General features: G+C 44.5%; 1 protein-coding gene across 3 annotated transcripts in view; it reads left to right on the plus strand.

Annotated features, from left to right (window-relative positions):
• Nucleotides 1-15,073, plus strand: part of PAFAH2 (platelet activating factor acetylhydrolase 2) — a 30,114-nt gene extending 15,041 nt beyond the window's left edge. For all 3 annotated transcript variants that reach the window (XM_041766748.1, XM_041766749.1, XM_041766750.1), the window contains exons 7-11: nt 197-310; nt 3,576-3,667; nt 5,498-5,668; nt 7,990-8,144; nt 13,492-15,073. In XM_041766748.1, the coding sequence (XP_041622682.1) occupies nt 197-310; nt 3,576-3,667; nt 5,498-5,668; nt 7,990-8,144; nt 13,492-13,586 (627 nt within the window). In that variant the 3' untranslated portion in view covers nt 13,587-15,073. The remainder of the gene's footprint in view (nt 1-196; nt 311-3,575; nt 3,668-5,497; nt 5,669-7,989; nt 8,145-13,491) is intronic.
• The last annotated feature ends 723 nt before the right edge of the window (nt 15,074-15,796 follow it).

The raw sequence follows: 15,796 nt of genomic DNA on the forward strand, positions 1-15,796 counted from the left end.
TGCCAACTCCAGTGTATTGTTAGGTGAGCTTCTCGGTGGTTGCTGAGTCTTTCTCAGGATGAGGAAAGTGTAAGTGTTCAAACAGGGATAGTGGGCAAACTATCCCTGCATCCTTCCTTGGCTCTATTGGAGAGTTAGACTCTTGTTGGGTGGTTGTGTCACATTCTAGCTCCCACCACCATTGTCTCTGTTGCAGGTGTATCAGAGGGTAAGCGAGTGTACTCGGGTGTTGAGGATCCTGCAAGAGGTCACTGCTGGGCAGATTGTTCTCAACATCTTGCCTGATGGGTTGGATCTGACGACTTTGAAGGTATGGTAGCAATTGGGATGACCTGGAGCACATGGATTCATCAGGACTTTTTTGGTTACAAATCATAGAAACCTAACTCATTAGCTTAAACCGAAAGACAATTTATTGCCTCAAATAAGTCGGAAGACCAAAGGCTTCAGGCCAATCCAGGGTCTCAGACATTGTCATCAAAGCTCTGGCACTCCCTCTTCCTTCTTCTGGCTCAGTTCCAACTCTGTGTGTGTGGGCTCCCTTCTTACCATATTCTCTCCATTAGGCAAGAAAGATGGTTGCTGGCAGCCCAAGCCTGTATTTCCACTCTCTCCAAATGTAAAAGGAAAAGAGACTCTGTTGGCTTTCACTAGTCTGGGAAAGCTGTGGCCCTGCTTGGGTTACATGTCCCTTCTGGACCCATCACTGTATCAGAGGGACAGGGTATTCTGATTGGCCTGCCTATGTTCTACACACACTTTTGAGTCAGGGGAGCCTGAGCATCAGGAACTGGCATCCCAAAAGGTCCACATGGAGAAAGGAAAGATGGTTTGTTCCCCAAAGGAAGGTGTGTTAGGCAACAAACAACCTGTGTCTGTAGCAGGCTAATTCCTAACTTGGAGAGAATCCTAAAATTCCTCCCAGGAGGTTAGAAACTGTCCCAGCTATGGGATTTGATACCCACGAAGAGACATTCCCAACCCCCTGATCTTTTCCACCTAATTTCAAAAGTAGCTCAGGCTCTATTTAGAGAACCAAGAAATCACACAAAAATGTGAAGAAAAAAGTTTTTTACATTTTGATGTTCGTCCTTCCAGTTCCTTTAAAGTGTTCAACACATATGTATATGTTTTTAAAAACAATAATGTGATCACTTTAATACAAGCTGTTTTGTTGCTCTTTTTTTTCACTTAGCATAATAGTCTGAATGGTTAATATTTTTCTATGGCATGACTTTTAGTAGCCATGTCATATTCCATTGCATGAATGAGAATGGTATGTGTATGTGTACATTTATATACACAAATATTTATAAAATAGCAATTACTACTCTCTGAGTACCATGATAAGAGTACCTCATACAAACTTACAGCAAGCACTATTAGCTCTCTACATAGAAAGAAACGAAGGATCAAAGAGGCTAAGTATCTACCCAAGGTCACATAGCTAAGTAAGTGGTAGTCAGACTTCAAACTGGGACTTTTTGTTCCCAAAGCCTATGCCGTATGCCCCAAAGCCTTGTTAGAAAATGCCTTTTAAAGGCTCTGGTCGAATTGAGGCCATCCAGGGCAAAGTACCTGCCTGGATGGCCAGTTGGGAAGGCAGACATCTAAAGCACTTTAACAGCTATTTGCTGTGTGCCACCAGCTCCCAGCAGACAAGCAGGGTCCCAGGCACTGAAGTGCAAGGCTGCATGCCTGGGATCCTGAGGCAAGCATTGGGCAGGCAGGAGTTTAGTTGGATTATTTTATTTTGGAGAAATATAGGATAAAAACAGCTCTAAGAACATTTTCACCTCTCAGATTAAGATCAGAAAATTGGTTATTCACTCCTGTTGGCAAAGCTATGGGAAAGTAGATATTCTGCTGTGTTGCCCATGAGAGTCCAGATTACCACATGCAGGGCAATATGGCAATAGCTATCAACAGTACAAATGTGCATATTCTTTGACCCAGCAATGTGCAGTTCTGGGAATTTATTCTATAGATATCTGTACACGTGCAACATGATATATGTATAAGGTTATTCATTCCTCTGTTGTCCTTCACAGCAAAAGATTGGTAGTATCCTAAGTGTTCTTCAGTAAGGGAAGTGGTTTAATAGATTATGAAACAATGGACGTAATCATTTTGATAATGCTAATTGCTGTAACTCATAAGTTCCAAATCTCAGTAGTTTAACACAGTAGAAATTTACTTCTCTCCCACATAAAGTTGAAAATGGATGCTCCTCTGCAAGGAGTGACTCAGGGATCCAGGCTCCTTCCAGCTTATAGTTCTACCCTCTTCTACTTGTGAAACCCAACTCCACTGTGTGCATTAAGCCAGGAGTGGGGAAAGGTGTGGAGGTTTATACGAAACACTCTCTATGGGCCAGGCCCTGGAAGTGGAGATCTTGCTTTCACACTCATTCTGTTGGCTAGAACTCAGTTCCAAGGGCACATCCAACTGCTGAGAAACAGAGTCTAGCTGTATGTCCAGAAAGAAGAGAGACAGATTTGGTGATTAACCAGCTGTCTACGCCATGGGGAAACCAGATGTAACTGTAAAGAAGGATAAGGAAGGTCTTTATGTAAACTAATATTATTATTCACAAAGGTAAGTTTTGTGTAAAAAGTGGACGTGTAGATTCACATTTACCTGTTTGTGCATAAGTAAGCTCTGCAAAGACACTGAAGAAACTTACCCATTTGGGGGTAGGTGTTGGGCAGCTGTGTGGAAAGGGAATGTGGTACGTGGGTGACTTCACTATATACTCCCAATTTTCAAGGTATATAAATATATTGGCCTATTAAAAAAAAGCTGAAGCGGCCATCAACCAAGTTGTTGGTCTGAAGATAACTAAGCAAATGGGGAGAATTTAGATACAGAGTCTTAGGATAGAAATTGGGGAGAGCACAGGTTCAGGGCAGACACTGGGCCACAAAGGCCAGAGAGATTTCCCTGGAGCCCTTCAGCAGGTGGCTGCAGTGGCTTCTTATATAACCGTGCCCTGAAGGCTTCTGGGGACAACTAGAAATAGCAACTTGCAAAGCATGGAGGAACAAGCAGACTCACTCTGCTGGATCAAAGTCAGAACAGATACCCAGAGGAAGTAGAACCAGAGTTTGTTTTTGCATGAGCGGCCTTGCTTCAGTGGAAAGTGGACAGGCAGCATGAGCTTCCCATTCTGTCTTTGACTTGGTGTCTCTGTCACCCTGTTGGAGCAACTGTAAGACAGGGATCTAGAGATAGGAGACAGTTCTTGTTCCCAGTGTGCTCTGACATGGATGGCTCTGTATGGAATCACATCATTTAGACCTATTCATTTATTCATAGATATTTGGATGTCTCCCCTCGTCCAGGTATTACAGGTGGTATGATTACAAAAACAGAGATGAAAAACATAGTTTTCAGAATTCCTGACTGCAGAAAGTTGTTCAGCCTGGGGAGCAAGAGGTTCTTACTATGCAGGCAGGAGCTCACCCGCTGTATTGTGCTTCTGCATCATTGTCTCACTCTTTGCCTCTTGCCTCTGAATTCCTGAAAGAGCAGTCATGCATTTCTGATTTGGTTCAGTTCTCTGCTTTCCTCAGGGCAGCATCAACATGAGCTGTGTGGCTGTGATGGGACATTCATTTGGCGGGGCTACAGCTCTATTGGCTTTGGCCAAGGAGACCCAGTTTCGGTGAGTGTCCCAACGATGCTTATGTGAGCTCTGCACACCATTCATTCATCTAGTAAATATTTGTCACACAAGTGTTATGTGGCAGGCACTGGTTTGGGAGCTAGGGATTCCATGGTGAACAAGAAAACAAGGTCTCTGATTTCATGGAGTTACGTTATTTTGGGAGGAGACAGGCTAGTGAACAACTAGCAGCCAAATCCCCAGCACTCAGGTTCAGGGAAGAAAATAAACTAGGCTGATATACTGGAGTAATTGGAGGTTTCTTTAAGAAAATGACATAAGCCAAGGCTTATGAAGAAGCCAACCATAACAAGGTCTAGGGAAAGATCATTCTGGGCCAAGGGAACAGCTAATGCAAAAGCCCTGAGGTAGAAAGAAACTTGCTTTTTCAGTGTGGGAGAGGCACAGTGAGTGAGGGGGAAGTGGTTCAAGATATGGTCAGAGAGATAACATGGGCTAGATCACATGGCCTTTTGGCCAGAGTAAGAGAGTTCAATTTTATTCCAGTATGATGGGAAACCACCAAAGGATTTTAAGCAGAAAAAAATCCTTTTTTTAAAGTTTTTATTTATTCATTTATCTAATTGCTACGCCCAGCATGGAACTCAAACTCATGACCCTGAGATCAAGAGTCACATGCTCCTCTAACTGAGCCAGGCAGGTGCCTCGAGAAAAGTCTTATTTACAGTTTAAAAGATCCCTCAAGGGGGCACTTGGGTAGCTCAGTGGGTTAAGTGCCTGACTTGATCTCAGCCCAAATCTTGATCCTCAGGGTCATGAGTTCAGGCCCTGCATTGGGCTCCACACTGGACAGGGAGCCTACTAAAAAAAAAAAAAGAAATTAAAAAAACAAATAAAAGATCCCTCTGGCTACTGTATGAAGAGTGGCTTGTAGCAGGACAAGACTGAAAAACAGGAGGCTACTTAGAGGAAGGCTATCTCAGTCAAGGGCAGAGGTGATGGATTTGCATTAGGATGGAGAGAGAGGAATTGAGTCATGATATGTTTTAGAATTTTCAGGACTTGGTGACTTATAAGGTGAAGGAAAGAGAGGAGTCAGGTTTTTCCTTTTGGTAAGGAGATGCTTGTCTTTTATTGAGGTGAAGAATGGAGGAACCCTGGGTGGGGGAGAGGTGCTAATCTTGGGGCCTTATTTTTGCCCCAGGAGACAGATTACTGCTTGACACACTGGCCATGTGTTTGATCTGTGACCTCCCGTCCACACATGCTGTGGTCTCACATAGCTCCTTATGTAGTCAGGGCACTAAGCTCTGTTTTGTTCCCTTTTCTGTTCTGTCTCCCCTTCTAAACTGGGAGCTCCTTAAAATCAAGAACCGTGTCACTTATCCCTGTATCCACAGCACAGGGCTAAGCACATAGTAGGTACTCAATGAATGTTGAATGAATAAAATGCCTTCTGAGCAACCTAAGTCAGCTGCCTGAGAGTAGACCCAGGAGAAGATCTGATCCTTGCTGTCAGTGAGTTTGAGATCTAAAAGGATCGGGAGTACGTGGCTTGCTCTGTCAGTAGAGCATCCGACTCTTGATATCAGAGTTGTGAGTTCAAGCCCCATGTTGGACGTGGAGCCTACATTTAAAATAATAATAATTAATTAGTTAATTACTTAAAATATAGAATGATCTTTGGTGACCGATAAAAGTGATCTCTATCCAAGATCCTAACTGAAGGGCCTGGGCTCTGGTAACCCCTTCTTGACTTTCTGAGCCTTTGTCCCACAGAATGGAAGAGCCCTGGCACTTCCCCCACTGGCCTAACTATTTTTGCCTGGATTTCTGTATGGCAGTTCCAATTGTCTGGTTCTGTCACAGGTGTGCTGTGGCTCTGGATGCTTGGATGTTTCCCCTGGAACATGACTTTTACCCCAAAGCCAGAGGCCCTGTGTTCTTTATCAATGCTGAGAAATTCCAAACAGTGGAGAGTGTCAACTTGATGAAGAAGATATGTGCTCAACATGAACAGTCCAGAATCATAACTGTGCTGTGAGTAAGCCCCAGGATCATCACCCCCAGTGTCCTCTCCATTTGTTACTCAGCAGTGGCTCTCTTAATTTCTTCTAAATTATCTGTAAGTTCTACCCATTAGTTCAATACTTAAATTCTTCCTGAGGTGCAAAGTCTTAATTCCTTTAGGATTTCATATCTGTCCTTCTCTGCTATGACTTGATGACAGAATTTACCTGTTGCTTTCTGGGAAAAGGGTATTGTGGAGATTTTAAATTGGAGAGAGAAAGTATGGGTCTGGATGGACTCCAGAGATCCATAACCTCATTTGGGAATTTTATTTGAAGAGTGTAAAAATAATAGACTCTTTTTTTTTAAGATTTTATTTATTTAGGGATCCCTGGGTGGCGCAGCGGTTTGGCGCCTGCCTTTGGCCCAGGGCGCGATCCTGGAGACCCGGGATCGAATCCCGCATCGGGCTCCCGGTGCATGGAGCCTGCTTCTCCCTCTGCCTGTGTCTCTGCCTGTCTCTCTCTCTCTCTGTGACTATAATACATAAATAATAAATAAAAATTCTCCTTTAAAAAAAAAAAAGATTTTATTTATTTATTTATGACACACACACACACACACACACACACACACACACACACACAGAGGCAGAGACACAGGCAGAGGGAGAAGCAGGTTCCCTGCAGGGAGCCCGATGTGGGACTCGATCCCGGGCCTCCAGGATCACACCTGGACTGAAGGCGGCACTAAACTGCTGAGCCACCTGGGCTGCCCTATAATAGACTCTTGACATTCACAAGATAGACTTTTGGAGACCTTGAATACCTCAATTCAAATTATCTTCCTTAAACCATCAGTATTCTGCCCAAGATAAACCATATTCTCTTCACTTCCATTCCTAGCACTAACAGATGGGAGTCGTTTATCACAGAAAGAAAATTTTGAGTGATCTTCAGATAAGTACTGTAATTTGGAAGTGCACAGAGTTCAGGCCTAGGGCTAAAGGCTCACTGACAAGTCTGTGATTTTTTTTTTTTTTAATTTTTTCATTTATTCATGATAGTCACAGAGAGAGAGAGAGAGAGGCAGAGACACAGGCAGAGGGAGAAGCAGGCTCCATGCACCAGGAGCCCGACGTGGGATTCGATCCCAGGTCTCCAGGATCGCGCCCTGGGCCAAAGGCAGGCGCCAAACCGCTGCACCACCCAGGGATCCCAAGTCTGTGACTTTCTTCTGCCCTACACTCGAGCTTGGCAGAGCCGAGCAACACATGTGTTAAGGATCCCAGGTCCTATTTCAGCAAAACAAGTAACTATATGTCATGGACTTTTGGAATCACCTCTGGTAGTTGAAATGCTAAATCCAAAGCCCTGGAATGCTAGGAGTCTTCTCAGTAGTCAGTATTCTTCCCTTGCTCATCTTGGCTAGGCTCACTTCCTTAGTGCCAGCCCTCCCCTGACCTTTCGATCTCTTGGCAGCAGAGGACTGCTTGACAGTTTCCCCAGGCCACTCAGATTGAAGGTAATGCTGACCTCTGGAGGGAAGGGAGGTGAGAACAGCTGGGAAGGAGTACCCAAGGGTGATTTAACTATTAGCAGTGTATTACTTCTTTTTTTTTTTATAATATTTTATTTGAATTCAATTTACCAACATATAGTATAACTTCTTAACCTGAGCACTGGATACTCAAGTATCCATTACATTATTCTTTACACTTTTTCATGTGCCTTAAACAATACATTTTTTTTAAAAAAGTCAGTTTATCTGCAGGATACCAACCAAATGTTAGCATTTAGATTTCTTCCCTCATTGAATTAAGTAGTAAATTTAGTTGTAATAGTCCAAAATGAACCTAGTGAGAATTGCACTTTTGAATTAAATGTATTTGATATCAAAGAACTTAAATTCTAATCCAGAAACCCATCTTTTATAAATAAGTGTTTGCCCTTACTTTTCTGATTACTTAGGTACAGGCAGGTGATTCCTTTTCCTGTTTACTTTGTGGTACAGTTCTGAAGAAGAAGGAGCTGATGTTTTGTGAATGTTCAGAAGTCACCAGGAAAAAGCCATGGTGCAGTAGTTGATAACACAGAGGAATGGCAGGTGTGACAGGTCCCTCCTCCTCGCCCTGTGTCTGCCCCCCTCCAGCTAACTCAGCCTTTCTCTGCACTGTCAGACGTTGTGCTCTAGGGGTTGAGGCAGCTTTGAAGCTAGGCACACCTGCATTGTGATGAAAATTAAGTGAGCTAATGCATGCAAAGCCCCTTGTACATGGTAGGTGCTTAGCAAATATTTGTGTGCCCTGGCCTCCACACCCCGATCAGTCATTTGTTTCTCTTTTCCTCTAGAGGTTCTGTTCATCGGAGTCAAACTGATTTTGCTTTTGTGGCTGGTAACTGGATTGGTAAATTCTTCTCCACTCAAACCCGTGGGAGCTTGGACCCCTATGAAGGTCAAGAGATTATGGTGAGGGCCATGTTGGCCTTCCTGCAGAAGCACCTTGGTAAGGAGAGGACTGGAGTTTGTGGGGAGCCTTGGGGGTCCCTTAGATTTTCCTACTAGTGGCCTATACTACCACTTGGGGGTCCCTTAGATTTCCTATTAGTGGCCTATACTACTACCATGTCCCAGATCAGGAAGATTTATGGCAAAAGGAAAGCCTGAATAAAGGAGAGAATTGCATAGAGTTGTAGAAAGAACACTTAGCTGAAAGTTTGGAGACGCTGACTCTGTCTCTTACTACCCAAATGACCTTAGCTGATTCATTTAACTTACGAGTCTCCGTTTCTTCAGTGTAAATGGAACTTTCACCTCTCTCCCTCCTCCATTACCTTCATCCTAACTCCTTGCCACTCACCTCATCTGTACCATAGAGCAGGTTATGATGATAAATGGGCTAAATTTGTAGAAGTGCTTTAAACGAAATAAAGCATGGAAAGCTTATGGCTAGCGTCATACATCACAGACCAGCTAAATGGCAAGGTCTGTAGAGGTCTTTGGTCTAGCCTTCTACCCAGAGCAGATCTCCTCTTCCTTCTTCCCTACCACACTATCAAGCAGCATGGAGTGTGCTGCTATGAGGGTTAGCCCTGTCTGCTTCTCTGTTTTAAGAATGATATTCTAATTAGGCCTTTTCCGTTACAAAGACTAGAGATTCACTCATTTACCTTGAGATAAAAAGGAGAGTTTGTTTTTGAAAGTATATCCGCTATGTGGGAAGTGAAGTTACAGGAACCAAGATAACTTACAGGACTGATCTCTCTCTATATCTCTCTCTCTACCTCTCTCCCTCTCTCCTCTCTCGTGGGCTCCATCTCTGTGTCTCTTCCTCTCATGACATCTCTGTATCTCTTGCCTCTGGTCTGTATTTTTCTTCTTCTCTACTCTAGTTTTTCTCTTGGTGCTAGCATCTGCTTATTCATAGTTACTGGTTCCCTATTGCTTCAGTTGGCTCAAACCACTCATGGATTGGTCTCTCTACCTTGTGGCATCTTTTCATCTCTGATTCCCACTGCTCGTGGCCATATTCTCTTGGATTTCCCAAAATTCCCAAGAGAGACAACTTTATTCTCCCAGCCCACCTTTACCTATCAACACATTGTAGGCCACTGCCCAACCTAGGCCTGGGGCTCTCTTGACCAGATGTCCCTTTCTGACCCAGCCAGCATGGCAGAGGCTACCATTGTTTGCCCCAGACTGATCCCTTGGCAGTGTTGGGTATAGTGCAGTTTCCTTCAGAAGGAGACCAGGCTGCCTTGAGTTTTGAAGGTCACTTAGCTCTAGCCCAAGACCAAGATCTGATTCTTTCTAATTCTCTGCATGTCCTGATTGTCCTGAGGGGACAAGAACTCCCCAAGGAGGTTTCAGACCCCTTGCACGTGGCAGCTCTTTGGATACTCCCACTGGGGCAGTTCTCCATATTGCCATTTATTATCCCCTCTGGATACACTCTTTGTCAGGGTGCTTCTTGAGATGTAGTGCCCTGACTTGGACATTACGTACTAGCGGTGGTATAGCAAGATTGTCACCTCTGTGCTCTGGACACCAGCCTCTTAGTTGCATGGCCTGAGTGCATTAACAGTTCCAAAATTGCCTAACAAATTTGGTTTGGAGTCAGTTTACTTTTAAAATATATTTGTTTTAGTATTAATGTATTGACTATTTTAACCTAAATTTGCATTTTGTATGCCTGTTCATTTCATCTTGCTCATTGTGAGCCTTTCTGCCAGCCTGGATTTAGAGACTAGGGTTACTAGAGGCTTTAGGGCATCACCCCGTCACCTCGTAGGAGAGGAATGGATCCGTGACTCTAGACTTCATTGGGGACTGACTACATGGTCCTCGGCCCACTTGCTCTGTTAACTATTGGCATCATGTCATTAGGTAAGAGCTAAAGATGACAGGGGAGCCCACCATGGCATGATGAGGCGGGCTGCCTTTAGTAGCAATTCTGTTGAGCTAATATACTCATTTTTGAGACCAGCAGAGAAGGAGATGAAAAGCCCCTGGTCGGAGGCTCTCATGTAACCAGGCAAGAAGAGATGAGACAGTCTGAAAAGGCAAAGACTTTCCTCTTGGGGCAGTTAGCTTGGCAAAGGGAAGCATTTTGGTGGCCACATGGTACATTATCACCTGGGAAACTAAGATGGATTGTAGTGAGCTGTACCTCTCACCACTCCTAAAAATACCTCTGAGAGCCTATCTGCCACTGACCCAGGGAAGTTCTTTCTTTTCTATTAAAGAGATTGGCGCTTCTGTAGGCACCTTCTGTCTATCTGTCCTCTCTTCTGATCTCTCTTCTCCTTTCTCTGCAGACTTCTGACACCTTCCCCTCCCCTGTCTCTCAGCTGATGAACTTCACCTCCCTTGTCACTGGAAGGTGGAAGGAGTCAGTACTTCCTCAAAATCCTAGTGCCTCATCTGCCCACCTTTGTGAAGGTACTTAGCCCCGCATCTGCTTACTGTTTCCCAGTCAGTTGTCTAAGGCCAGCCCTTCTACCCTCTTCCATGGACTCAAGCTGATTGTGCCAGCAATTTTTTCCTCTTTATCTTCAGTCATCAATTTGTCTCTTTCTACTTGGTGAGTTTCACCCTGAAATTTCTTTTAAAAGACCCCTCTCTTGACCCCACTTTCCCTTCTAGTTATCACCCCATTTCCTTGTTCCTCCTAACAGCAAAACTTTTCAAAAGAAGGTTCATCTTTCCTTTCTCTGTTCTTCTCCTTACATTTTCTCTTAAACCCACTCCAGTCAGGCTTTTGCACCCCAGTTCCCCATGAAAACTGCTTCTGGCAGTGAGGCCTGTGACCCTCATAGGCCTCAAATCTGGTGGTGTGTTCTCATTCCTCATCTGCTGGGGCACTTAGCAGCTTCTGACAGTCAGTGATGCCCTCCTCTGTGAAACCCTGTGTTCACTTCTAGGACATCCCACTGTGGGTTTTCTCCCATCTTGACGTCTGCTCCTCCTCAGTCTACTTTACTGCTTCCAGTGCTCAGGGCTTAGACCTCTTCTCTATCCATACCCCCTGATGTCATCCATCCACTCTTGTGGCTTAAAACACCGTCTCAGGCTGCCCACTCCCTGCTATATATCTTCAGTTTGATCTGTCTCGTGAATATCAGATTTGTATAACCTACCACCAATGTTTCTCCTTCCAATAGACATCACCAACAAAACCCGATTCCGAATTATTCAAGCTGACATCATTCTTTTCTCTGCTCTCACATCCCCTTTCCAGTACCTCAGAAGTCCTCTTGGCTCTACCTTCAGACTACGTATGGAATCTCATCGCTTGTCCTCACCCCCACGACTGCTATCCTGTCCCAAGTTCTTTCTCACTGTCCTTGCCTCTCTACATGGTCTTTTCTTAATCGAGTGGCCAAAATGATCCTGATAGAAAGTAAATCAGATCTCTCATGCCTGTGTTCAGAGTTCTCTGGTAGCTCCTCATTTCTCTGAGTATCAAAGCCAATGTCCAGTGTCCTGTGGGGCTGATATGATACACCCTCGGTCCCTCCTGCCCCTTTCTGCTGCTCCTCCCCAGGCCACCTTCAGTGTTGCTGTACGAGCCTCCAGCACTCCAGACATACCCCCTTCAGGGCCTTTTTACTGCTCTTCCCTCTGCCTGGGACACTATTCCATTTAGTCCCATGGGTTCTTCCCACTTCTGTAAGTCTTTGTGCAACTCTCACCTTAGTGAGGCCCACTCTGACCACCCTTTTTATTTTAGTTGATGTATTTAAGTAATCTCTATACCCAGTTTGGGGCTAGAGCTCATGACCCTGAGATCAAGAGTTAGACTCTCTTGTAACCGAGCCAACCAGGTGCCCCTGACCACCCTTTTTAAAACATTGTACCCTCCCTTCTACCCCTCATCCCCATTTCCCAGGCACCACCACTGTTTCTCTTATGTGGCTCCATTTTTACCTGTAGTACTTATCACCTTTTCCCATCCTATATAATTTATTGTGTCTGTTGTTACCTCTGCCTCCTAGATTATGAGGTCTGTGAGGATAAGGGTGTCTATTTGTGTGTGGATATATTTTTAGCACCAAAACCAGATTGGCACATCATGGGTGTGCTTGATATCTCTTGAATTAATGAATATGTAGCACTAACTTGTTGAGGACCTATTCCATGCCAGGTTCTTGGCAGGGCACTGGGAATCCAAAGCTGGGGAAGAGTGGTCCCTGCCTTCTGTCCCAGCTTTTGTTTGTTTTGAACAAAAGCACCATTTGCCTGTTCAGCTGTGCTCTGCTCCCTCAGCCTGAGGCTTTGGACCCTTTTTGACTGTTCTTGCTGGATAGTTAGACCCATCTGCCTCTCATCACAGGGCCTTCTCTTGAATCCTACCCAGTGTTACGCTGCTTCAGGATGCTGCTGTCTTGTTCTTTCCCTCCCTCCACTGAGGTGGCCCTGAATTTGCATCCACTGGCGAGCATGCGTAAGATCTCTTCCTTCCCGCCCAGCGGCTTCCCTGAGCTTGGAAGTAGGCTTTCCATTTTCTCACCCTTTTTGTTTTGTTTTGAAGATTTTGTTTATTTATTCATGAGAAACACACAGAGAGAGGCAGAGACCTAGGCAGAGAGAAAAGCAGGCTCCCTGTGGGGAGCCTGATGTGGGACTTGATCCCAGGACCCAGATCACTACCTGAGCTGAAGGCAGATGCTCAACCACTGAGCCACCCAGGCATCCCTTCCTACCCTTATTGACCCAGGTTTGAATTCTGTCTCTACCACTTCTCACCTGGACTGACTTTGTGTGAATTGAGTAGCATCTCTGAACCTCAGTTTTCTCAATGTAATAGGGCTAAAACAGGACTTACCACATAGGGATATTGTGAAAATTAAATGAAACAATGCATGTTTGGCACAGTCCCTAGGATGAATTACCCTTCAGTAAATGCTGCCTTCTCTTGTTATTATTGAGTTGTTACAGGTTAAGCAAGTCATTTATGTAGCATGTTTATAAAAGCACTCAATGAATGGTAGTTACCATACTGCGGTCACCATCATAACCACTTCTCTCTCTCTTTTTTTTTTTTAAGATTTTATTTATTTATTCATGAGAGACACACAGAAAGAGGCAGAGACATAGGCAGAGGGAGAAGCAGGCTCCCTGTGGGGAGTCCGATGCAGGACTCCATCCCAAGACTCCGGGATCACAACCTGAGCTGAAGGCAGATGCTCAGCCACTCTGCCACCCAGGCATCCCCACCATCACAACCACCTTAACCAATCCTTTTAGTATCCCTCCTCTCTAGGATGACCCACCAAATCCATGGAAGCTACTCTTTGTTCTAACCTTACAAAGATTTCCCTAACCTTCCTGTTTTTTTTTCCCCCACTCAGACCTGAAAGAGGACTATGACCAATGGAACAGCCTCATTGAAGGCATCGGACCATCGCTTACCCCAGGGGCCCCACACCATCTGTCCAGCCTGTAGGCACAACCGGCCATTTGTGAAAGGTCACTGGGCTGAGTTACCATTTGGGGCCTGCACAGGGATACCTGTAGCCTCCTATCAAGAACTGGTTGAGATGACCCTTCTTCACAGTTTGAGAGGATGTAATCACACTGCTGATTGGATAACTGGATACTTTGATCTTGGACTTGTTGATTTTAAACTCATGCTGAGACTTGGATCACTTACTGATTGGCAAACTGGCTTTCTGGGAACTGAACCCTGATGGTGTGGGGAACAAGCAGTGGGGTAGAGTTGGGGTGGGGGGTTTCTTCAAACCCCAAACTGAGCACTGTTAACTCAGTGGCCTACTCCCTCCCCTTGAGCCAGTGTAGCTTCTGGCGTGGAAGAAATTAAACCAAAGGGTTGAAGTAAATTACCTACGTTCAAGACCTTTAGCCCAGCCTAGCACTGTCTCTTCCTACCTCTCAGCCTTCTCCCTCCCGAGGGCCACTTGGTAAGTTTGAGCACTTTTGGTAACTTTCTAGGATATGGACCACCATCAGATTTTCCATTTGTTTTTAAGCCTTCTTGTTGCAAGAAACATGGTCAGGCCTCAGACTTGTGAGCCCACAGAGGAGGCAGCAACATTGTCCTCACAGCATAAGGAGAGAAACGGAGGTCCAGAGTGGTATCGTAGAAGCTTGGATGCCATGGAGGTTTGCCAAAAGTATATCTTGACAAGAGTCAACACAAGTTGGTGGAGGTGAAGAAGATAGATTAATGCCATTAAGTGGCCATTTGAATAAGCCCTCGCCACAAGAGGGAGGCAGTTTGGTAAGTTAAAATTCAGGCAGCCACCCCTAGAGATGTCTAGGAATACTTTGGTCTTGCCTCTTACATCAGATATCATGAGCCTCCAACTTGCTCAGAATCAGGGTACTATAGTTGTCTGTTTTCCGGCTCTTAGGCCCTAGCCTCAAATGTAAGTCAAGATATAGGCTGAATTTCCATTCTGTTCCATTTATAATACGAATGATATTAATACTCATGTTTGCCTAATGATATGTTGGAATATTTTCTTTATTTAATCTGCATTAGAGCAAGATGGCGAGCCATCTGGAAGTAACTTTTCCTTCTGTCTTTCTTTGTTCGCTTACCACTTATGCCCATGTGGAAAAAAAAAAAATTAAAAGGAAAGGAAATCTTCCTAGGGATCTAACTCAAAGCTATCCGAGAACATCAACCTGACACTCTCCTCTCCATTCCTCTAGACTTCATACCTCAGCCCAGGTAGGAGGCCCCAGACGAGGCAGGAGCAAAAGGGAAATGCATCTCTATACAGTAGATCCAAGGTCAGTGCCACCAAAGCAAGCTGGGACCATGTCTCCCATCTCTCAACAGCTATTCTTTCTAAGACATGAAACATCAGATCCACTGAGTCTGTGGACCTTGGGAATTCACCTTATAAATTCCGGTGAGATGGAACATAAGGAGAATATCATTCATTAAACTACTGGGCTCTCAAATTCTGTATCCTAGTTTTGTGTCCCAGCTCTACCACTACTAGCTGGGTAAATTTGAGCAAATCGTGTTCTCTTTCCATTCTTAGTTCCTGAATTTCTAAATTGGGAATCTGTATCATGAATTAAGAAGATTAAATGTAAGGATGTATGACCCATGAGTTATTGAAAAGTGTGTTCCCAGCTTTGCGAACATGTGAGATTTTTGTAGTTCTCTAATAGCTCTTTGTTTTCTGGCTTTATTGCTTTGTGGTCAAAGAAAATAACCCATGTAGTCTTCATCCTTCAAGATTTTTTGAAACGTGCTTTGGGGCCCAGTGTAAGGTCAGTTTTGTAAATATTCCATATATGATTTAAAAGACTGTATATTTTGAAGTTTTTGGCCTGACCCCTGTGGTCAGGCTGCCAGCCATCACTCTTCATTGGCTTTTATTGTGCCAGCCCCTGGCATCCCTCCCCATTCACTTCACATTTGTGACATCTGATCAGCCACATTATTTACAACTGTCTAAAATAAAACTAGGTAGTCAGAGAGGGCTTTAGACTTCTTTCTATGAGAGTGCATACAGATATTTAATCGAGCCTTCAAGGCCCCATATGGGGAGCAGAGCCCCTCTGCACTCACAGAACCAGTAGATGCCACATCTTGTGCCTGGGGCTGGTTCTGCAGATGATGCTGAGGGACAAGTTCTGGCAGCATTAGCACATGATACCCAACTTCTATCTTAA

This window comes from Vulpes lagopus, chromosome 8 (genome assembly GCF_018345385.1).
Source record: "Vulpes lagopus strain Blue_001 chromosome 8, ASM1834538v1, whole genome shotgun sequence".
Lineage (NCBI taxonomy): Eukaryota > Metazoa > Chordata > Mammalia > Carnivora > Canidae > Vulpes > Vulpes lagopus.